General features: G+C 28.6%; 1 protein-coding gene across 1 annotated transcript; it reads right to left on the bottom strand.

Moving 5' to 3' along the window:
• Positions 1–22,786: 22,786 nt before the first annotated feature.
• On the bottom strand, positions 22,787–24,571 carry LOC129975462 (uncharacterized). The gene has a single exon (XM_056088524.1). It carries the CDS (start codon positions 24,569–24,571, stop codon positions 22,787–22,789), a length of 1,785 nt encoding a protein of 594 aa, XP_055944499.1.
• Between the last annotated feature and the right edge of the window lie 1,736 nt (positions 24,572–26,307).

A 26,307-nucleotide genomic window follows, 5' to 3' on the forward strand; every position in this document is an offset into this window, starting at 1 on the left:
ATGGAAGTATTCAGGAAACTTTATGGTGCAAGAAACTTGTGATGCTCAACAAATATTCCTCTTCTGAATACCAATCTGCAGCAAACGCCATATTGCCAAAGTTTTCCGCAGTTTGGAATTTTTTTCCCCGAGGTAAAATTTCGATATTATCAATAAAGAAAAAGTTTGGATATTGACCTCTTAAATATAAGAGATTTCGAAGAATGACGATAAAAATCCTTGATTAGAAACATAAGTTTTGTTCGAAAATGAAAACTCTTTCTGGAAGAATAAATGAAACTACTCAACTTCTTTCTAGGCTTAGTTACAAAAAATTCGTTTAAACGTTGGACTCTCGATCTATTTAGAATGCTGTCCAGTACGAAACTAACTATTTAAATCAAGCACAACTGTTTTTAAAAACATTTATAAAAAAGTTTTCGAAAGTTTTCAATATATTTAAAATTTAGGATACAAAAGTTAATGCCTTGAAAGTTAATAATCAGTCATAAAAATAATAAAATGGTTTTATTTCATTGAGTAAATTAACTCTTAATGGTTAGTTCATTTGAAGAAAAATATGTTTTATTTACTTAAAGACTTGTAATTATATATTAAACCGAAATTCAAGAATGTTGTCACATATTCCCTAAGCTCCCAGCGTATAAAACATTAAATATCAATATTTTTCTATTATTATGTTTTATTCCTTTTGAAGAGATAAATTTCTTATGGAATCATTTCAATTTATCAACATATTTTATAAGTAAAATAATGTGCTAAGGATTCATTTATCTATAAAATAGTGACTTTATAAACATTAAAAATTTTATTTGCATTAATTTTTTTTTAGAAATTTAGTTTTTGATGCGTTATATAAATAAATTTAGCATTGAATTAGCACAGTTCACATTATTTTTTTTTAAATGTAGTGCAGTTAAGCAGTGTGAAAAATTTCTTTGAAATAGATCTTGTAATATGATAACAGGTGTTGGAAAATCTTTATTAGAAAAGATTGAATATACCAAAGCATCTAAAACATCTGTCTTTCTGCATGCAAAGCATCTGTCTTTCTAAAAATGGCAATAAATACAATACTATGAGCGTACTGGAAATTCCACATATTTCAATTTGTTAAATTAAATGTGTTAAAATTTTGATTTTAAGGCTTTTATGCTCTTTTAATCTATTCATTTGAAAGACCAACGGAATATATTAAATTAAAATGTAAACAATTAAAATTCATAAAAACTGCTTTTGACAAAATACTTTATTAGAAATTATGTATCAGATAATCCATTATGAGTTATTTAGCATGTCATTATAAATTTAAATATTTAGAAATACAAAATTATTTTAACAAAAAAAGTTAATTGAAAGAATTTAAGGAAATTTTAATTCAATAACTCGAAACTAAAGAGAAGTAAAAGAAATTTGAAATTTATATACATAATCGATAAAATATTTCTCAATTATGTATGGCATATTTTTGTATTTACTTTTGATCAAACTATTAAAACCAAGTAAGAATTTACAAAATCTTTTAATTAACTCTACAAAATACGTTTATAAATGCAAAACAACAATTTACTGGAGAAAACTTTCAAATATACTAAAATAAATTGGCTGAAATAATTTTAATAATTCTTAAACACATCATCAAGAACTTTTAACATAACTACGTTTAAAACTTTCTTTTCATTTTCTATATCTTTCTATCAAAAAGTTTTCAAATAGTAAATTTGAACAAATAAGAAACAGCAAATAAAGATATTCGGCAACTATTTTCATGTATTGTGAATGAAATCCGCAAACGATAATCCGTATTTACAGTTTATAGCCTTTGAAAGATTCTTAATTTACAATATGAGCCTATGTTGAAAAACGAATTTTTTTCCAAATTTTGAATTTTAAAAAAATTAATATTTTTAATATTTGGATAGTTTTTTAAAAAAGAAACCGCTTGAATTTTGTTTCTATGTCTATTTTTAAAGTTCAATACTATTTTCGTTTTAATACTGTTTTACATCTTTACATGCGAACTTCTCAGATTTTAATATTTGAATTTTCTTAGGAAAAACCTCATAAACTGAAATCTAACTCATATATTTTGCCCAAATACAATATAATAATTTCTCAGCATGTTCTGCAATTTCCTGAATAATAAGAATAAGTAATATATTTATTAAAAAATGTTTTATAGTTGCTTTAATGGTTTAAATAAGCAAATGTGAAAAAAATGAAAATATCATAGTATTTATTATTCAGTTGAATCCCATTATTAATGGGTGCTTATTTTTTAGTTATGAAACTAAATAATATATTTCTTAAACTATTTGAAAAATTTTAGCAAATTATTTTATAAATTTCTAAACATTAAAAAAATTGTTTTGTATCACTTTTTAGCAAAAAAAAAATCCTTTTTCTGGTTAAAAAAAAAAAAACTTTTGTCACTTTACTAGTATAATTCGGTTTCATATACATATATATTTCATTCGTTATTATGTAAAATTTAAAAAAAATAAAACAATTTTAGACAGTTTTTCGAAATATTCAACCCGAATATATTCACATAAGTTCTCAGTTTTATATCAAATTATATTATAAATGACATGTCTTTAGATGCTCTTGTTAATTTTTTTTTATTTCATGAAAGTTTCAACTGTTTTTGTACTTTTAAGATAAAAGATTCTTTTAAATAGTTATGGAAGAATATTTTACTAAAACTGATTATTCGGCGCAATACACAATTTACGCCAATGAAATATTGAGTCAGTGTATTATCAGCTCTAACACAGAAACAACAGTTTAAATGAAATTTAAATTTGTTTGTGTATTTGTTCATATTCTAGTAGATTTTTGAAGAAATGAAAAAGTAGCTTTAAAAGGTATAATTTCGACCATACTTTTTGAGGTTTACAATTGAAAAATATTCGTAATGAACCCTCTATTGTGATCTTTACAGAAATTCAACTAAAAGTATAAAAAATTATATTTTTCAAAAAAATTAAAAAGATAAAACCATGAATTTATTCAAAATCTTTATTTTTAAATGTATCTAGATGTCAGTGGTGTGGGTAATACATTTATTGCATCTATATAAGATATATTTCAAGGTTTTATTTCTAAATTTTTCTGTTTGACCTTTCCTAAAGATTATTAAAATTAGAATTTATTCTGTAATTAATAGAATCAAGATATCTAGTTATAATTATATGAAATTGTTAGCATTCAGAATCTTGAAAATTTTTAGTTTCAGGTCCAACAGCCTTCACTGTAGAAAGTTTTTAACAAAGTTGTATTGCGATTACGCAATTTACAGATACTATATCATTTAATAAATTTTAAGTGTTTTATATTATTTTAACATGATAATATATTTAGATAGGATGCTATCTGTAAATTTTCCCATTCGTTATGCTTGACTCTACAAGAATGTTGCAAAAATTATTCCAACATTTTAGAGGTTAAAATAGAAAAAAAAAAAACACTCTACCAAATATGGTAAAAAGTTAATTATTAAGTAGCAGATGTTTACTAAAAAGCTTTTTAAAGTTAAATTAAAATTTAATTAATCGAAAATTTGGTGGTTTCTATTAACATTTCTTAAGCGTATTGCTTACAGAAAAGCTATTTTTACAACATTTTTATGTTTAAAAGAACATGCTTTTCACTGATATGAATTTGTTACCAGGAATTTTTTATATATCTATCTTACAAATCTTCAATATAATTTACAATAACATTTTTAATTATTTTATTTATTATGTTTATACTAGAACAAGTTGCAACAATACATTTTTTGGTTACCTATTATATTTTACGCCAATAAAATGCCAAAAATTGCAAATCGTTGCCAAACAATGGTAAATTGAATATGCCGATCTTGACATAATTTCAAAATCAATAATTAAACATTGAAATATAACCATTTCTCAGTATAATGGAGCTCGGCGAGTTTGGCCTAATCTGATATTCGCCATGTATATCCTAGATCAGTATAATAAAAAGAAACAAGTGCTCTTTTTTTTAAACATTATGGTTGCTATAATCAAAAGTTAATTTTTAGAAAAAATATAAAAGAAAACTAATGTCGCCAAACTTATAACCATATTAGAATTATCAGAATAGAGGTTTCGATTCTCGTTTAATATTTTACTTTTGCCCTCAAAACGCAGATTATTGTAATTTATTGAATCATCTAAACAACATCAATACACATCAATTCCATAATAACTCGAAACAGAAAAGTAATAAAAAAATTGTAACATGCATTTTGTTTGAATAAAACTCAGTTAGTCTTCTTCCTTATAAACAGCTATTTTAACAAGAACTATTTTTTTATTCGTTACTATTACATATCTGCATTTTACATCGCTAATTTGTTTTTAATACGATACTATAACACATTAGATATGATTACCTTTTTAATAAAGCATTTGGAACTGGTTAGATATTTTCTTTTTTAATATAATGTTTGTCAGAATGTTAAAAGAATCCAACTAATATGTTTAGTTGGAGTTGATTCTTTTATTTTAAGTTGATTATAGTTTCTCCTGCCCAAGTTTTATAATACAATCCATGTCATGACTGCTTTCGCTCAATCCTGTTACACGTAATTACCTCTTTAATCGATCATGGCAAGTACTCAGCTTCGCGACTTGCACTAGCACGTTAATACTGCATAGTGAACTGAATGGATACAATTGGTCTTATGACATTGCATTATATATGTTATAAGTCGAGAATTCTCCGAAATTCTCTTTTTGCGCAAAAGAAATTCAAAATAGAAATTGAAAATACAGAATTATATATTTGTACAGGCCACTTCTGGCGACAAGTGTTTTCGTCTCTAATATTGGCTTATCTCCATTTTTTACATATTAGTAGGGAATACATTTAATTTGTATCTCACGTTTTCATATCATAAGCATCAGTGGTGACATCTGATAGTGTATTTTAAAAACCGCAGGCATCAAGATTAAAAAATATAAAACAATTAACATAAATTTTTTCTATTTAGCATTGGTAATAATGCATCTTAATATATTTTAAAATTAATATTTTAATAACTGATTAAATTTGAAATTATTAAATTTGTTTCACAAAGAATTTCTAAAAAATTAAATTATTTAAAATAAATTGTGATAATATTTCAGATTACAATAACGTCAACCTTTAACTGAAATAAATTCTTCATACCCTTAAATCAGGGAGTCAGTTAGAATAATTATTATATTATGTTTTAACCAATTAAATGCGTCATATTTTATTATCGATGGTATTTCAGAAAGAAAGTAGTCAATTCAAAATCCTCTCGAAATTTCTTTAAAAAATAATTAGGTGTAAATTAAGGAGTGGTTGTGTAAATTCAGTTAAATACAATATTATGCAAGTTTTTTCTTACAATTTACTTCCATTTATTTAATCTTAGTACGAAACTTTCATCAAAAACATAATTTGTAAAAATTTACTTTGTAAAATATTATTTTGAAAGACTAAAAATAAATCTTTTATATTTTAACTATATGCTTGGTGTATTTAAACTCGGCTTTCTACACGAAGATGTAATTAAAGACAAAAATAAATATTATTTCTTTAAATTAAAAATATATCACCTGAAATATAATTTTAAGAGTTACAGTAATTCTGCAGTCAAATCATAATTTTCTTAACTCTAAAATAACAGATAACAAACACAATAAACAAGAAAATTTTGGTGTTGAGCCTATTTTATTTTGAGGGTTGATGGTTTGACAAAAGATAAAAATTAAATGCTATTGAATGCGCCTATTGATAAGAGTCCAAAATGAATTGTCTTCAAGCAACGATGATCAGATAAAGACGTTTGATGAGATGTTTAGAGGCCAGCGATCTCAGTTTTCAGCAAAGTCCCTTCAAAATTCGATGAATTTCTTTCATTCTAGAAAGACATGAAGTCACAAGTAGGGTAACCGCTTGCGGTCATAGAGTCAAGTCCGAGTACAACAAAGTCCATCATCAGGAAACAGTATAACAAATATTTGCAAAGTAATAGAAATGGTCCGCAGTGTAAATATATATATATACAAACAACAAAAAATATGTACAAAAAACTATTTACACTATATACAAATGTCCACCACTGGATATCTTTTAGAGCTTGAGAAACGTTTGCTTTATTTTTGAATCAGGAAGGTTAGATAATTAGGTACAAAAGGCTGTTCTGAACGAGGAGGAGATTTCTTGTAATAATCAGGCACTTTTCACAGTTCATAACCGTAGATGGTTCCACTATTTTTTTTTCTTGTTGCATTTTCTGAAGGTTGAAGAACAGCTATTACTTTTGGATCGGGATAATCAGAGGTTCACAAATGATGATCAAATATTTTTCAAAGATTGCTGTTGTAGATTGTTCGCTGAAGTATTTATATATCCATTCATTTCAAGTTAAAAAAATGCTTGGTGTTTCATAATCCACTCTGCACAATCAGTAAGTTCGTCTTGTTCAGTCATTCCCAAATGTGCCAGAGGGTCATCAAAAGTTATATACTCGAAAAACGGATTGAGGAACGGGTTTAGGGTGATTTTGATGGTAGCCGGTTCTGGATGAGGAGAGGTTTAAAACTTCGTCTATGTTAGAATTCGAGTCAGATTCTTCCTCGTTAAGTACCAGAAGTGTTTCATCAATGGAAGTCCAAGCATCCATTTTGGCATTAATTGGCTCGTGATGCATTGATGTTTGACATTCATCATCTCGTTTCTTTAATTCATTCATCAGAACATTTTTCAACATTAGAATAAAAGGAACAAAGAAAACGCCAGAAATCCAGTCATTCATTACGAAAACTCGAAAATAAATCCACATGAATGTGCCCACAGAAGCATATTCTAGCACACCCATTTCTGACAACGGGAAAAATGTTATTCACCTATAAAAATACTTTCCTAAAAGAACTCAACACCTCAAGCAGTTTCAATTATAAAAATGATCAATTTAACAAAGATACTGCCTAAAAGACTCTCATTGTTTGAAATTACATTGTTTCTAAAATATTAAGTAAACACTGTGATATTATTTTTATTGTTACACAATACTAGAAAAAAAAGTGTAATATTCTCGTTTAAGCGCTGTTGTAACTTGTACTGTTGTAGAATACAGCAGTTCCTTATTGTTAAAAGTGGAGATTTAAATATTGCAGAAATAGCACTTAAATTTTAAAAATCACGTATATTACAAATTTAACAGATAACAAACTATATATATTTGTATATATAAATATATAATTATAATTAGTTGTTTATATATATATATATATATATACACAAATAATTTAGATATTTAATAGATGACATGCACTTTTGTCATTCAAAATTCCAGTGAGGGCAGATGGAGAGAATGATAAAGTGAATTCTTCAATATTTCCTTTCCATTTGTGGACACTGCATACTTTTTAATATAAATTTGTGACTCATTAATTGTATTTCTAAATTCAAAATAAAAAAAATCGTTACGAATTATAAGGAGGTTTAAATATGTAATCTTTGATTACCTATATTACGAGTGAATAATTAAGTGAGTGAGTATTATCCTAGGGCAAGATCTCTTCTCTGGATATTTTACGCGATAACCAGATGAAAATCTTAAAGCTACGGGTAAAAACTATGAAAATGTAAAATAACTTTATGATCACATATTAAAAAGGATATGATCCTAATTTAAGGGAAGGGATCCTAAATTAAGAGCACCGATAAGAAGGAATCAAATTTCTTTGATAAAACCAGTCTCCTTTAACTAAAGTAAAATATTAAAATGTAGTTTATATCCATTTAAAAGCAGGAGACAACAAATAACTGCATCAAAATACTTTAGACCCAATGAATCCAGTAATATACATTCAATTAAAAATATCAGATAATTAAACCATTACTACATAGGCTGCAAATTGGTGATGGTTGCTGAAAGATTAGTTTTTTTATGAGATATTCTCTAATATCCAATACATAATAAAGTTATAATAACATCTCATCGACAATTTAGGGAGGAAAACCAAGTTTCTATAAAACGTTGTAAAGTGTGCAGTTTTTTTTTCGGTCTCAAGGTTCCAATGACCCAAAAAGCAGACAAGTTCTGGAATAGCGACTTACAAATACAAGACCACCCAACATCGTAAAGAATGACATATTTGTAAAATTCGTTCTCAGATTTTTAGCATTGCCCGCTTTTTTATTTCCTTGAATACTCACTTTAGAAGGAATCCAAAAGAGAAGCATTCCAAAAACATTTTTAAATAGATCCTTAAGCAAATTTCTACTATCCGAAATATAGGCAGCATCTCATGACTTTCGAATGGGGACTGGAAAAAATCTCCAAGGATCGGAATAAATCATCGCCTTTTTAAAGATATTACTCGCAATATACTGTATAGAACGATATATACATATGTGTGTGATATTTAAGGTAAGAACTGAAGTAAATTCATTTGATTGATAAGAATACTGTCACAAGCATACGCACAGCCTTCATAAGACTCAGCTTTGGAATCATCCGTGTAAATAGAAAAGTAATCGCTACACAATGTATAGGGTACATGTCCGTGAGCAATAAAATGAGGTGCTCTAAATATGAAATGAGGAATAGTAATCTATTTTTGAAATGGATGAAGAAAAAAATGTCATTTTGATACCAAGATTGTGTTCGAAGAGAACTTTCGTCATAAATTTAAATATCAAGAAAAATTTTAATAATAGCCTCTAAATGTGTATTTCCAGGAATAATTTATAGCTATTTAAATTCTTCACAATGTGCAAAAATTGCAAGTTTTTCGAGATCATTCGTACCCCATTATTTAAAAAATGACTAGAAGTGCAGCTTATTTCTTAGTTCAGGGACTAGACAATATATTTCATGAAATATTTTAGTAACAGCAAAATTTAAATAAATCATTTGTAAGCCTCTAAACTAGAAGAATTTTGCTTAATACCTATTTTTATCCGAAAGAAAACTTTTTTACATTTTTTGAAAACACTTTTATCACTTAACTGGTATAATTTGGTTTCACAGATGTTTTTAAATCTTTCTTTATGTAAAAATTAAAAAATATATCCACATTAGAGGGGTTTTTTTCCAAAAATTCATCCTAAACATAAAGTTCTCAGTTTAGTATCAAATTATAGTATAAAGGGGATGACATTAGATTCTTTAGTTTAATTTCCTTTTTTCAAAAAATTTCAACTACTGACATACTTTTAATATAAAAGAATTTTAAAAAAATAGTTATGAAAGAATGTTTTAGTAAAACTGATTATACAGCATAATACACAATTTGCACCAATGAAATTATTTTAAGAGTAGGAAAACCAAATGAAATATTGAATCTGTGTGCGATTATCTCTAACACATAAACTACAAGAAAAAAGAATTTAAATAATTTTAGAGTTTTTTTTTTTTTTTGTTCATATTCTAGCAACTTTTTTAAGAAATTAAAAAGGAAATAAAAGATCATTTTATAATGAAGTTCATAAGGGCTAAATTAAGATAAAATTTTGGAAATTATGTAAGACTTAAATTAGATAAAGATATATCATGTATAAACTTTTGAACGAAGGGTGGTATGGGGCTCTTAGAACCATGACTGCTGAAGAATTGTAGAAATTTTCCCTAAGTCTTGTCATATTAATCACTGCAATAGACAGTCTACCTTAACAATCTACCAATTAGACAAAAAATGTTGGATTAAATTATTAAATTAAGCAAAAATATTTGCCGAAATATTAAACTAAATAATATTCACAAAGAATATGCTGGCAATAAGTAAAAAAATCCCTTAAAAATTTAACAATGTATTTTTAAAGATGCATAAACTTTAAGGAAACGGTCTATTTGGGTAAACACTTGTTATGTAACGAACACATTTTTTGTGCAAGAAAACGCTGACAGCATGATTAATTACTTGGGAATTCTCAAGAGTGCTGGCAAGTATCCAAATGTCACAAAGTGTCAACTCAAATGGCAGTATTGGTGAGTTTTTTTAATGATAACAATTAGACCAATCAACAGTGCCATTATTTATGTCTTTTCATTTCAATAACAATTTTAATGAAAACCAGTAGAATTCATGAATTGGAACGCGCTGTTTTTTAAAACATTCATCTTTTTATTAAACACTGTATTTATTTTTATTCTAAATAATATACGGCAATGCTCATAATTACATTTCTAAAAAGTTTTAATTAATTTCTACACCAATTTTAAAATATTGATTCGAATAATTTCTAAAAGTAAGTTTCATTGTTGTAATGAAAATTACTCACCCGTTTTTCTTTGTTCCTTAAATGTTTTAACATATGATTTTCTTCTATTGTTGAAAGTTATGGAAGAAATAATCTGTCTATTACTTGTGCAGTGTCCACAAGGAATTATAAAGTGAATTTAGTGTAGAGAATTTAGAATACAGTGATTGCTCGTACAGTTACACTTTTATGATATCATGATTTCATCGGACTTGAATCCTTTAGAGAGGTATGTATATATAATTATAAGAATAGATATACGGCTACTAAATAATACGACTTTGGATCTATCATAAAGTGATCTTCAAACTACTTATTCAGAGAATCAAAAACAAACAACACATAAATGGTTGAATAGAAATTAATGATTATCAGCATTATCCTTGTTTTTAAAACTTAGATTCTAAGACATAGTTTTCAAGACAAATACTGTTTTTTTTATTATTATTATTTTATCCAAAGAAATATTACTTTTTTTCCTTAGTAAATATGCTAGAAAATAATTTACAAAAATTATCTGGGAACAAAATTTAAACAAATATATATATATATATATATCCATTAAATGAAAAATGCTCTTTAATTTTAGCGCTGTGTTTTCTCTTAAAACATAAATTTAGAACAATGATAAACTAAATTAATGCATGTATTTTGCTTCATATAAATCATAATCGGTTTCGCATATATTCTGAGATAGATGAAAATGATTCAACGTTTTTATGCCAGGAAAGCAACATATTTTGTACAAAATTCAAGTTTTGTTTTGTTATTAACATGCAAGACAAAACAAAAGAAAAACTTTTACTCGCTTACTTACTATATATATATATATAGGAAGCTTATTACAATAATGGATTCATTAACGATTAATTGATCATCATTGCAAGCCTAACTAAAATTTTTTTTAAAAATACTTTCTATACCAAGAAAAATAGAGTCCTATACAGTTTCAAAATCTCACTTTGGTTCTAAATATTCTTCATCTGATCACTTGTAATTATTAGAAATTTATTATATTATATTATATTAATTTGTAAAACAATAGAGCGTTTATTTCCACAGCGTTCCTTGCATTGCAGCAGTTTGCGCATTTGCCTCGCATGTGCTCTTTCTTTCTTCATACGTTTTAAGCACTATCTCTTCTTTACTTTGGCTATTTCTCTTTTTATAAATATGTTTAGAAAATAAAAAATATGTACGGATTCAATACACAATACAAATCAAAATTATTTTATTTTACATTAATCAGATCCTTTCTGTGCTTTCCAGAAAATATTCCCTACATCTCATATAATAATGTTTCCAAAGTAATTGAGATCAATTACCGCTCTGCCACATAGCGTAAATCACACCGCTTTTCATCCCAGATAATCGACTGATGCCCAAAAAGTAACTTCCATTATTTGGACCTCTATGGAATTAATGGTTCTGTTGTAGCTCGATTAATTCTGCGGACATAATTAGAACAATGAGTTGTGGCGACGGCGCCATCTAGTGGGCACCTTTTAAGTATGAATTATAGAAGGCGCTAGATTATAAGGGCTAATTGGCAGTGAAATGACGTCCGTTTTCAAGTTCAGTTTTGATGTGTTTCATGATGTGTTTGTTTATTTCTGAGTATCAGGGAAATAATAAAGGGTATATAATAGTTATTTTTCTCTCATCTATCTTCGAATGAATTGAAACTTTAAGATTTCTGTAAATTATTTGATAGCTATCCAGAGAAATATGCTCTTTAAATTATGCATGAATATTAAAATTATATTAATATAAACTACGAAGGATTAACTAAAGTTAAAATTTGTGAAATAAAATAATGACTCTCTAATGAATTAGCAATCTTTGGTTTAAATATGAACTAAATGAGTTTAAATTTATTTGCTTAAATACATTCAAATCGTGGATGTGAAAAAATGAATTATTTAAAAAAAAACATGATTTTAAAATTTTAGATATATAACGAAGATGACACTTAATGCGCAGTATAATTTTTAGAAATTTAATAAATTGCTACAATCAAATTTATAACGTTTTCAGTGTTTTATCTAATCCTTTATCTGGTGTATTTCATTTCTAAGTAAGAAATATTATGCTAATTATCTGCATAATTTACAAACATTAAATTTATTTTGTTACTCAAATTTATTGCAGCTGGCATCATAGCACTCAATGACACTATAACTGGATGCAAAATTTACACATAACCTATAAGCGCCTCATATATTCTATGTACTAGTAACTGAATCAGTGAAACATATTCTCAAAATAGCGAATGTGATTTAAGTAGATTACAAAAAAAGCTGAAAGGTTATAGAATTAACTCGTATTTCCTAAAATCATTCGAGGCTATGTACTTCAGAAACTTGTGCGTTTTAGTATTTTAATATTCCCTATCAACACAGAAATCGCAGTAAGAGCCTGTGTTTTTCTGAGATAGAGGTACAGAATTGAACCCCATTAGCTGATGCTACTAAGAAAATATATATTGGTTCATCCTTTGAGAGTTCACAGATTGTTCCCCAAATCTGGCTGGGCGAGCGTCTCTAATGGAACACTCAATGAATATTTAATCAATTACATTTAATAAAGAGGGGAAAAATTCATTGTATATCCAGACATCTCAGGAGACAACTGTAGCTTTAAAGAACAACCATTTGTGGCCTTTCAGTATTGATAGATTATGAAATTATAATGTAAAGAAACTCACTGTTAGAAAGGATTACATATATAATAAACAAAAAGGATTAAAGTTTTTAAAAAACATGGATTTAATATACCTCAATTTGACGTTTATAGATACTTCACAGAATAATTATCAAAAATAGATACCTAAGCGATTTAAGTAAAATGAAATAGAAGCGATATACTCCACATATGAGCACATCGATAAGGGTGGTAAGTCTAAAAAATAAACTTTCTCTGAAAGGGGAGAAAACAAGATTGATGCGAAATAACTTTAAAAACCTTAAATGAGTCTGAAATAAACATCATTAATATAATTTTTAAAAGCTCATCCATAATTAAAAAAACTAATTTTGTTAATTGATTCCAACTTTTAAATTTTTTTATCTATTAATTCCTTTACCCTACCAATAATTTCAATTCAATGGAAATAAAATGTAGTTTAAGTAAGGGTTATTTTTTTTATTAAATTCTGAAAACAAAATAATGTTGCTTGAAACATCAAGAAAGACAATTGTTCCAATTTTTACAATGCTAGAAAATGAATTTAAAATGAACTATATTCATCTTTACTCATATAATATTCATTAAGTTTTTTAAAAAAAAAGCTTTTAAAGAACAAATGAAAATACGAGCGAAGAAATATTTCTCTAAATCAATATAAACTGGAAAATGGTTCATAGAAAAGAATATCTTTATTTTAAAGGCAAATATTTAAACATCATTATTCTTACTTTAAGAACGAAAATGTAATAAATTGGCACTGATAAGCTAACTATTTGTTTAGGTAATGGATTTAATCAATACTATTCAGTATTTATGATCCAATTTATTTGAAATATTCATTTCTTATTATCTCTTCTCTGCTGTTTCGTTAATGCTGTTTGAAAAAGCATCGAAACATTTATTCATCTCCGTAACATTAAACATTATCAGTTGTGGCGAATTTCTCACCTGGACATAATTTAGGATACGCAATTACCTAAACAGGGAATATACACTTAAAATGACATTTAATGTTTGATGTTCGTGCTTAAAGAACCTGCAACGCAAATAGGTTCTGATTAAATCTAAATTAATAATTCATTCTAATTCTTTATACTATGCAATTTTGTTTAAATAAATTGATATTAAAATGCATTTTATGTTTATTTATTGAACTCAATGGAGAAACTAACTAAGATGGTAATCTAATATAATTAATTACCTTAGCAAATATAATTACCAGGGCCATGAATCAATACGATGGCAGTTACATATTTCATGAAGATAGAAAATGAAAGGAATTAAAATAATAGTTATAATTCTGGATGTTAAAGAAAATGTATAACCATAACAATTATATTTCAAGAAAAAAAATAGACTAAAAGAATGTAAAAAAGATTTCACTTCATCAATTAGTTATTCAAGTACTTTAATTTTAAATTGAACAGTGATAGTTTAAAGAATTTTGTATTCGATTCTTTTTACTCCCATTTATATTGAATTGATACTTAAAAAAAGTAATATTTTCATAAAAATGTTTTCGAAATTGTTTTTATGCTTCCATCTCCAAAATATATACTTATATGCGATTTAAATGTTATTTTGATAGGTATTACAAAATAAAATGAATTTTAAATCCGTTTACAAGAGTACCGTTAATGAGTTTCTCGAAACGATGCTCCTTTCATATTCAAATGTCGGAAACATCCCCAACATCTTATTTAAGAAAGAAAGTTGCTTAAAATTTATTATAAGAATTCCAGTTAAAAATTAATAAAAATGGATAAGCATTTTATGTTTCGAGTTTATTTAATTCGATTTTTGCGTTTAGAGAAACAATTTAAAAAAGGTTATGCGTAGAAATATTTCTCAGAACTTTCCTACTAAAAGAAATAAAATATTAACCAGTTTTGTTCCAAATGTATATTTATAATAAGGAAAAAATACAAAAAGGATTACATTACTTGTAACATTTAAAATTATTTAATATAAAAAATAAGTTTAGTTTTAAACTTTTCAAAAGGATTGACATTAAGACACTCTTTTGCCTTTGTACACAAATCCAAAAATGTTATAATTAAATCATTAATTTATAAAAATGTTTTAAAGTCAAGATCCCCTTAAATTATTTTATCGTAATCTTGCATTTACCTAAAATCATCCAAAATAAAATGTACGTAGAGACATAAAATTAAATTTCTAAATCAAACATCAAAAGTTGGGCAACTTATTTATGGACTAATGTGCAATTCAAAGTCTATATTGTGATAATATTCATAAGCATTTTTAGACTCCAGAGGGGCTAAAAAATAGACTACTAAATTAATTTAATACGAAACCCCTAAATGTAGAAAAATTTGAAATCATTAAATTACATACTAAAAATTTCATTAAGCATCCTTTGGTAAAAATGCTAATGACAGAATATTAAATCATTTTTAAAAAATATCAAAATACTCCATTGCTATTGAGATCAAAAATACGAAAAATTACAAAATTGTACAATATACAGAACCGAGTAGAAGATTGCAAAAATACAACTTTATAAATATGGAATTGCAGAATTTTTAGTCTTATTTCTCATACACAATGCACAAATACTTCATCTTTTGAGAACTTGCCATTTGTTGCGAATTATTTAGTAATTATTGCGAAAATATGTAACTTTAGGAATTATCAAGTAGAATAAGACTATCGTAATTAAAATGGCCATACAGGAACTGTAGATTAAAAATACATCATGTAGATTACATTTCATATCCGGTAGATTAAAATTATCTTCCCAAGCTTACGAAAGGATCAGTTACAATGATAATGATCGAATTGAAATTTGAGCTATCGATATATTTTAATTCAGTTTCCGAGAAATTGAAACTAAAGATAAGATTTCAATTGTTATCTCATTATCTAGCTCCTTCCACTCCTTAAAGAAATTTCAAATAAATTGCATATTTCATACACAGAAAAACAATAATTTTAAATTAAATAGTAAATAATGGTTACAAATCTGCAAACATACGAAATAATTTTAGCAAAGAAATAATTGAACATTGGTTGAATTAAAATAAAACTCATTTCATTATTCACAATCTTTTAGGCAATTTTCAAACCACTAAGAAACCTTCTGCAAATTAATTATTCTATGACCAAATTATATTTATGTCACGAGAATATATAATGATATATAGAATAATACGTTTCTGATTTATCAGTTTTAAGTAATCGCACCGAGAAACAATTTTAAAATTGCATTTACGGTTTAAATCTGTATCTCACGCATATCAAATAAATTCTTAAATTCTATTAAGAGATTAGAACAAAATTTTAATCTTTGAAAATTTTTGAACGTTCAATGTCAATCTGAAAATCAGTGATTATACTCCGAATTTTCACATTAATAGATGGAAAAATTGACAAATTATTTAAAAATTTCAGTCCGAAAAAAAAAAACTTGTTTTGCAAATGTTCAAATACTTACTTTACAAATACTATTCTTTACTTTCTTTAAAAATGTCAACTATTCATTTCCATGCTGTATCTCGTATTTTATTAGATTTTTTTTTCAATATTCTGAACTTCAAAATCTTCTCGGCATATTTATTAAGAGGTATAACATTTATAAAATATTCTGATATACTATAAATTAAATTTTTGACAATACACAAATATTTTAATATAATAATTTTAAAATGATTCAGGTATAATTGCCATGCAATGTTTACAAATCTGACAGTTTACAAACTAATAGCAGAGACAACACAAAGTAACATCCAAACGTTTTATTACAAATTTGCAATACAGAATATAAAACAGCTTACAAGATCATGACAATATTAGGTAATGTAAACATGCATGAAATTCATACTTTAACAGATGGTAAAATCTCAAATTGTAATATTTGAATTAAGGAAAACATTGTAATAATATAACATTGTAACAATTTTAATAATATATAAATTAGTCAAAATTCTAATCTACAACAAAATTAGATATTTTTTTTATGGTTGTATACGCTTCAAAAAATTCCTATGACTTTTTTCTAAAATTTAAAATAATTCTTGAATAAGAATTCATTTTAAATTAAAATCAAAATTACATTAAATATTTAATTATATAGAATTTAAAAATTTTAATTTGATGAATTCTAAATTCAATTAAGCTTTTTATAAACTTAATTTTTAAAAAAGCACTTGGGGTTTTAAGAATTAAATAAAGTTATATTATTTAATGTAAATTATCTTATTTCTATGAACAAAAATTTTAGCTGAACCAGCAAATGTCTATTTTGTATTGTATCGCATCATCTGACATTTTTCAATTTTAACAAATAGTGCTTAGCTTATGCTTGTAATATCAGTAAATTTTTAGCCAAAGTTATCTAACAGGGGAGAACATTCCATTGCTGCTTGAAACATTGACTTCTGCAGTGAAATAATGACAAACATTTCATTGTATAGTATACAGAAAATGAATGATTTACAAAAATGACAAAATCGACGATTGTAAACAAATATATCAAAAAGATATCTTAAACAGATGACAAAATATCAACTTGTAATATACAAATTTAAGAAAGCAAAATAATACCAAAATACAACATGGCTAGAATTCTATATATGGCATAAAAATTAAAATTTGAGCTTCAAAAGATCAGATTGGTTACTGGGAAAATTTATAACAGTTTATGCTTAAATACATTAAAAATACATCTTAATTTTTAATTTAAAATATTAAATTAGAAATTTATTAAAATTATCCTCAATAATTAATGATGAATGGGAATTTTTTTTTTACAGAATTAGGAAAGATATTTTGTTTTATTGCATACATTTTACACTTGGGGTTTTAAAATACATAAATTTTAAAATAATTTTCTGGTCATCAGAAAAGAAACAGAAAACATGAGCAAAGAATTTAATATACAAGGATATTTTTTCTGAAAACAAAATGATCACTATGGTGATCAGGCATGGTGATCAAAATGTTTCCTGAAAATCCAAAGCTTTCTGATTAGCTTGCCGGCCGAGCCAATCAGAAAGCCTTTTCCGTAACAGAATAAAAAAAAATGATTGAACGAATAAAATTGATTAATGTTTCCAAAGATATGCATCAATTCAACGACAACAATAATTTATAATGAAACCCTATTTTAAAGAAATATTAACTTGAGAAAATTAAATTAATATAAAATTTATAAATGGATGCAATAAATATTTGTAGGGTATTCAGAAGAGAAAGAAAAATAGAAATTAGAGATAGTTTTAATATTTATTCATCTAAATGACAAAAGCTTATAATCTGAGAAAGAATTATCGGTAAGCATATAATCCTAGTTTGTACAATTTATATTGATAAGAGCTGGAAAGTCGGTAAAAAGAAATGTCTAAATTTAAAATTTATATTTTTAAAAAAGCTTTCAAACATTCAGGAAGAAATATTTTTCAGTGCTTCAAAATTTAAGTTGTGTCCATAATCTATACTCTTACTATACTGTAATACTACTCTAACTCTTTGAACAGTGAATATAAACTCGTAAACAGATGGGACCATTGACATTATTCCCTTTTATAGGAAATAAAATAGACAACCAAAGAACTTTAGTTTATCAATATGATTTTTGCATTTTAAATTATTTTAAAACAAGTTTAAATGTTAAATTTTCTAATACAATGTATAACTTATTTTAGTTCCAGAGGTTAAATACATACATGACCAACTAAATCAAACAAATGTAAAAATTCGAGATCATCAAAGTTCCTTTTCTCTTAAAGTACACACACCATAGTAATTTAAACAATATTAAACATTAACAAAAAAATTTGATTTTGAAATTGAACCTTACTGCAAACTTCAGAAGTGTCTAAATATACAAAAAAGTTACTAATATTCAATATATTGACAAAATACAAATTCCGAATAACTACATAAAAATTTTACAATTAAAATTATTTCAACAAACATTCAATGAACCATTATTCATAATCGATAAAAATCCCTAAAATATTAGAAGCAGCAAATGCCGTATCTCCCAACTAGGAAAGTGCCCAATCTTCATTTGGCTGTTTCAGTCTTCAAGCAATACCGCAGATAGGTCCTTTTTTTCTGAAAAAAACAGTCAATGAAAATTTAGAATACAATAATTATGAAAGTAGGGTATATGCAATTATAGTTTGTTAGTACAAAGTCTTTGAGATGAATAAATTGTATAATTTTAAAAGTTGTTCTTATATACATAATTACTTTTCTCTCCTCGTAACATTTGTAAACTGCAATTGCAATGAAACAAAAGCTTCGCAGACATTCTAGGTAGCTTTTTTTCGAACTTAATAAACCGATACTCAGCAGTTTGAATATCCTTGAAATTCGGCCAAATCCTAAAAGAAAAAAAAAATTGAAGTTATTTTTCTAAGCTATGAAAGGGAAAAGTTACTTTTTAGCGAAATGCATTAAGTGAACGCTTTAAAATTGTAAAATAATTCTTTAATTCTTTTGTGAATCATTAAAAACTAAAAGAGAATCTTACGAACGAGAATTCCTTCAACTTTATTAACTGGAAGTATTATCTATGTTCTTTTAGTATATCATGATTTCCATTGAACTCCACCATTTCGATAATTACTTGCATAAAGAAGTGATAGGAGCTCAGACGAAGACATACAAAAGGAAGCGCTATGTCGTAGGATACCTTCAAAACAGATAATCAACACGTTCATTCTTTCTTATAAGGCTTGATATTTACATACTAAACATGCGACTATAAAGATTTCACATTGACACTGTCTTCCAAGTTCGAAATAATTCAATATAAATACTCGGAGTTTCTCTCGAATGTTAGTTCTTGTTTCTTTAAGCCAAGCCTGGATATGGCTAGCCCCGGCTCTTTAGGAATAATTCCCTCAGAAGCTGGAAGAATTATATCCATTCTAAAAAAAACTTGAGAAATTGATATTGAAAAATGTGGAAAATTTTTCAGGAATGAAATATTTTCTATGAATTAACACAATAAAACTTTTAGCTATTGACAGGAAATAAAGGATCTTCAAAGCGTACATAATCGAATCGCTGTGACCGAATCTTCAAAATGAAACTATACAAGTTCACAATCTCATCTAAAATAATTTAATTATATAATTTCTAATTATATCATCTAAAAATGAATCCAGACAATAAAGATGCCATTTAATCTATTTCCATGTTTTATACAAAAAAATCCAAATAAGATTTATAAGTTAACTTAAAATTTTAATGCCTCTCAACTTTATATGGCGTACAGATATTCTTAGAAATATCAAATATTAACATTCATTACTATAATTATCCGTCTGAGTATAAGAAAAAAAAAGCACGGATTTTGAAGATTGGTGATATATTTCAAAAATTATAAATTATAATAACTAATAAAGAGTTATTCTTAGAATAATTATTTGAAATTTTAAATCTTAAAATTTATGCAATTATAAAATTAAAATATTTGAAATCGGTAACAATGTCAACATTAATAAAGCAGAATAAGTTACATTTAAAATATTTTCATTATTTGAGAAACATACTACAGAATTGGCAATATCGAAGAGAAAACTGAAGAACCAAAAACTGATTATTAATGAACTTATCTCCCAGAAAATAAAAATAGTATTTTTCTTCGAAGGAAAATCAAATTCTTTCAATGCGTTTTCGATTTAGAAAAATATATGCCTCTCGATTCCTAGCCTACTCAAGTGTATTCCACGTCCCCCCCCCCCTTTGTTCAGCATTTTGAGAAGCTGTGAAGAAAATTCTTTTTTAATGAGTTTCATCTATTCTTCAGTTAATGTTTATGTGGCACTCAATTATTAAGAGAAAATACAGTAATTATTCTTCTGATATATTACATAACCATACTGCATAATATAGGCTTTGTATAGATTTCCTGAATATCCATATATTATAATTATATCGGAATGTAATCCAACTTGTTACATATTTTCCTGTCAAATATGAAGCTCCCATTTTGTACTATACAATCGTATTTGATCATATACTTTCACATTATTCCTTTCCATCAGCATGGGATTCAGATTTGAGCGAATAATTTTAAATTGCTTTATATTTTTGACTATCTGAAAATTTTATAATATTTGAAAATTGTGATCTGATTCACATTCAGTTTCAAATTCAAGATGAACAAAAGATTATTTCTAAAATCGCGATACGCATAAAGTTGAAAGAATACAAATTTTTCAAAAACCAAAAAAAAAAAATGATTTTTATACCAAACAAATTTTTATACCAAAAAAACAAATGATTTCATGCATAAACATTTGTCACGTAAATACCACACTTCAAAACTGTCTTTGAAGTGAATTAGACTTGAGACAATTGTAAAAATAGGTTCAACTATAGAATTTTGCTTATTTTTCAGTGGGAGAGCAAAATCGAAGATCATCAAGACTGAAAGCATTTTAATTTATCCCAATATTTTCTAAAGAAGACTCAGTTTCATAGTGAAATAGCAGTGTTTACAGGAGACAGCAAGGTTATTTTCCAGAATTTAGATTTGAATATTGAGGGATTGTAAAAAAATTGAAGTTTGATTTCTTCCATAATTATTGTTCTTAAATAGGGAAAATTAATTTCACAAGAGTTCCCTTTATTCTTAGGGTTTAAGACGTGTTATAAAATGCTAAAATTATTTTTAGATTAATCAGAATTTTCCCCCAGAAAAAAAAGGAATTATTCCGCAAGACGGTATCAAAATTATACACAAATCCCGAAAAATTATTTAATATTTTTTTATGTTCTCTTGATATCGATATTATATACCAAAGAACATTATAATTGCTTTGATATTTAGGTGCTGGATTTCCATTCAATTATTGCAGCGATTATTTTTGGTTTTACTTGAAATACATTCACTTATCACATTTCCTTCAAAAATTCGTTTTTACTGAAGCAGATTCGATTTAATTTTATTTTCGTAATTGAAAAATAACTATCACCTGCACGGAAATCATATCTATTCAATAAGTGATGTTTTTGTTGAATACAGAGAAGATCCTAGAAGGCATAATCTGACATTCAACAAGTAATTATTGCTTTAGTTTCTTTACCGAGGAGTTAGATACTTAACTGGCAATTTTTTTTAAAATATTGAGCTTTTACATTCCGATACAAAGTTCTAAAATATAAAAAATATTAGTTTTCGCTGCAATTTTATCCGAATTCAGCATATCAGAGTAGTTACCCAATTTTGTTGTGGTCCCCCCCTTCAGATAATAGGTTTTAAAATACCAAATTTCAATACTAAATCGGGTGTCAACATATTCCTAATAACTAGACAAATAAGAGTTCAAAAGAAACTTGAAATATTCAGATCGTTTGATCAATCATAAAATGATTAATGGATTTGAGCCCAACCCATATACAAACTTCGTTGTTATGGTAAAGTATCGTGCAGTTACTGTTTGCGATCTTAAAACACAATTCACATAATAAGCTGACATATTCTTAATGAAAAGTTAAATAATTTGTAAAGATGCTACTTAAATATTAATAAATTAAATACCATGAATTTTCGAAATACTGCACCAAAGCACGCACAAAAAAATTGCAGGTCTATTTCCAGTTAAGAAAGTTATCGAGAGGTATAAATTGTTATAATTTGATGATGTTAGTATAAATTTTTACCGATTTTAATGTTCAGCATTTTATACTTAATTACGCGCAATGTACTGACATTTTTCCTGCATATAATTGGGTAAAAATATAAAACTTTGTGTACAAAGTTTAAATGCATTGCTAATCTTTCACATAAAAAAAAAATTATCCACTAAAAATACCACAATTAATTTCCAACCATTTTGAAATCGGAATATCATAATTCCACATTTCACCTGTTATTGCAATGGTGATCCACAGTTTTCAGAGCCCACACCTTTCGAAAGCCAGTTGCCACTGCACACACACGCATAACCCACACCTTTCCAAAACCAGTTGCCACTGCACACACACGCATAACCCACACCTTTCCAAAACCAGTTGCCACTGCACACACACGCATAACCCACACCTTTCCAAAACCAGTTGCCACTGCACACACACGCATAACCCACACCTTTCCAAAACCAGTTGCCACTGCACACACACGCATAACCCACACCTTCCCAAAACCAGTTGCCACTGCACACACACGCATAACCCACACCTTTCCAAAACCAGTTGCCACTGCACACACACGCATAACCCACACCTTTCCAAAACCAGTTGCCACTGCACACACACGCATAACCCACACCTTCCCAAAACCAGTTGCCACTGCACACACACGCATAACCCACACCTTTCCAAAACCAGTTGCCACTGCACACACACGCATAACCCACACCTTTCCAAAACCAGTTGCCACTGCACACACACGCATAACCCACACCTTTCCAAAACCAGTTGCCACTGCACACACACGCATAACCCACACCTTCCCAAAACCAGTTGCCACTGCACACACACGCATAACCCACACCTTTCCAAAACCAGTTGCCACTGCACACACACGCATAACCCACACCTTTCCAAAACCAGTTGCCACTGCACACACACGCATAACCCACACCTTTCCAAAACCAGTTGCCACTGCACACACACGCATAACCCACACCTTTCCAAAACCAGTTGCCACTGCACACACACGCATAACCCACACCTTCCCAAAACCAGTTGCCACTGCACACACACGCATAACCCACACCTTTCCAAAACCAGTTGCCACTGCACACACACGCATAACCCACACCTTTCCAAAACCAGTTGCCACTGCACACACACGCATAACCCACACCTTCCCAAAACCAGTTGCCACTGCACACACACGCATAACCCACACCTTCCCAAAACCAGTTGCCACTGCACACACACGCATAACCCACACCTTCCCAAAACCAGTTGCCACTGCACACACACGCATAACCCACACCTTTCCAAAACCAGTTGCCACTGCACACACACGCATAACCCACACCTTTCCAAAACCAGTTGCCACTGCACACACACGCATAACCCACACCTTTCCAAAACCAGTTGCCACTGCACACACACGCATAACCCACACCTTTCCAAAACCAGTTGCCACTGCACACACACGCATAACCCACACCTTCCCAAAACCAGTTGCCACTGCACACACACGCATAACCCACACCTTCCCAAAACCAGTTGCCACTGCACACACACGCATAACCCACACCTTTCCAAAACCAGTTGCCACTGCACACACACGCATAACCCACACCTTCCCAAAACCAGTTGCCACTGCACACACACGCATAACCCACACCTTTCCAAAACCAGTTGCCACTGCACACACACGCATAACCCACACCTTTCCAAAACCAGTTGCCACTGCACACACACGCATAACCCACACCTTCCCAAAACCAGTTGCCACTGCACACACACGCATAACCCACACCTTTCCAAAACCAGTTGCCACTGCACACACACGCATAACCCACACCTTTCCAAAACCAGTTGCCACTGCACACACACGCATAACCCACACCTTTCCAAAACCAGTTGCCACTGCACACACACGCATAACCCACACCTTCCACAGGCCGCTGCCACTGCACACACACACAACTCTCGCCTTCCACAGGCCGCTGTCACTGCACACACACATAACCCACACCTTCCACAGGCCGCTGCCACTGACAAAAGATAACCCACACCTTCCACGGGCCGCTGCCACTGAGCAAACATTGCTATTGTTCAAACATGACCCATATTCCACCAGCAAGAAATAATTTTTAGAAAATCTTCTTTGCCTTAATTGAAATCTCCAAATACAGAAACCATTATATATCCATTCTTAATTCTCACTCATACGGAACATATTTTATCAAGTTCTCCATTGTCACGGAATCAGCAAATCGACTCTGTTACTCACTATTATCATTTCACTTACAAACTCAGAGGCATGATTCATAATACTTCATTCCACAACGCCTAGCCACCACCCCCAGACACATTTCAATCCACATCGATCGCTCACCACCACATATGAATCCACATCAATCATCAATTCTCACAAGTCACCAGTACTCATACTTCGCAATGGCTTACATTTTATCAAGCCCCACTCGTCACTATTCATCAGACTAAGATTCATTTCTTATGCACGATTAGCTCTATCTCTCATAAAATGCACATATATTATTTAACCTTTACAGTGAGAAAACTGACCCATCTCAGCCCAACTTACAATAAACAATTTTCATCAACCATCCTCGTTTTACAATAAACCAATATTTTCATTCTCCATTCTCTCAATAACACACAGACACTTGAACCCACAACGATTGCTCACCACCACCAAATATGAATCCATATTGATCCACAATTCTCTAACATACTCCCTTACAAGGCACCACTCACACTACACAACTACTTACATCTTACCAAGCCCCACTCGTCACTTTCTTTTAGCACTTTCCGAGGACATCGATTTACATTTCTCGCATACCTACTTAAATACACAATTCACACTTTCCATTTTCTGGGGAGGGGGTGATATTTGTGCAATTACATTTCTTGTGGAATATTAAAAATTTATGTACCACATCTAATTAGAGATACTAATTCCACTTCAGACATCGAAACTTTTAAATACATTGACAGCACAGTGAGCCTTAGTAATTAAATTCTCAATAGATTTTTTCCAAGATAATAAACCAGCATTCAATTCTGAAGGGACATATGGCGTAGTTTCTCAAGAAATGCTTCAATAAAGCGAAACTCTAAATGAGACTTATGAAAATTCCTAGAATTTCCTATTGAATTAAACTATATGAATTTAATTTCTGAAACTATTCCTAATATTTTTTTTAAGTTATTACTAATAGGAAATTAATTTTAAATGTTTAAGGCGCTTCTCTAATTCCAACCACAACACCCAGTCAGAAATTGAAAAGTCACTTTCAACTTTTTATAAGCTCGATAGTTGTAGAAATTTTTAAGAAAAAAAAAATACTACGATTTTACCCATGCATCCTTTTTTGCCCCACATTCAATACATGATCTCTCGAATTTTCTTGTCATTGAAATGAATTCAGATATATCACCTTCTCATCTACGTATTTTCCCTACAATTAGGAATTTCAATACTCGTTGTGGTTAAAATATGTAGAAATATTTACCCAAAACGCTGGGATTACGTAAACGACTTTAGTTAACTTCATAGAAACATCGTTTTAGCTATGAATTAATAGATGGAAAAATATTATTGCAGAAGATTTGCTTCATGTGCCACCTTGCTAAATTTACAATAAAACGTTCCTCTAGCTTGATTTTCGATTTTCCAGTTATCTTCTAGAATCGATTCGAAAATAGTCGGTATAAGTGAGTATAATTAACTGA

Source organism: Argiope bruennichi, chromosome 7, assembly GCF_947563725.1.
Source record: "Argiope bruennichi chromosome 7, qqArgBrue1.1, whole genome shotgun sequence".
In the NCBI taxonomy this organism is placed as follows: Eukaryota; Metazoa; Arthropoda; class Arachnida; order Araneae; family Araneidae; genus Argiope; species Argiope bruennichi.

Bases quoted from the DNA above. Each gene is read 5' to 3' on its own strand.
- LOC129975462 (XM_056088524.1), bottom strand. From the start codon at position 24,571: ATGTGTGTGTGCAGTGACAGCGGCCTGTGGAAGGCGAGAGTTGTGTGT.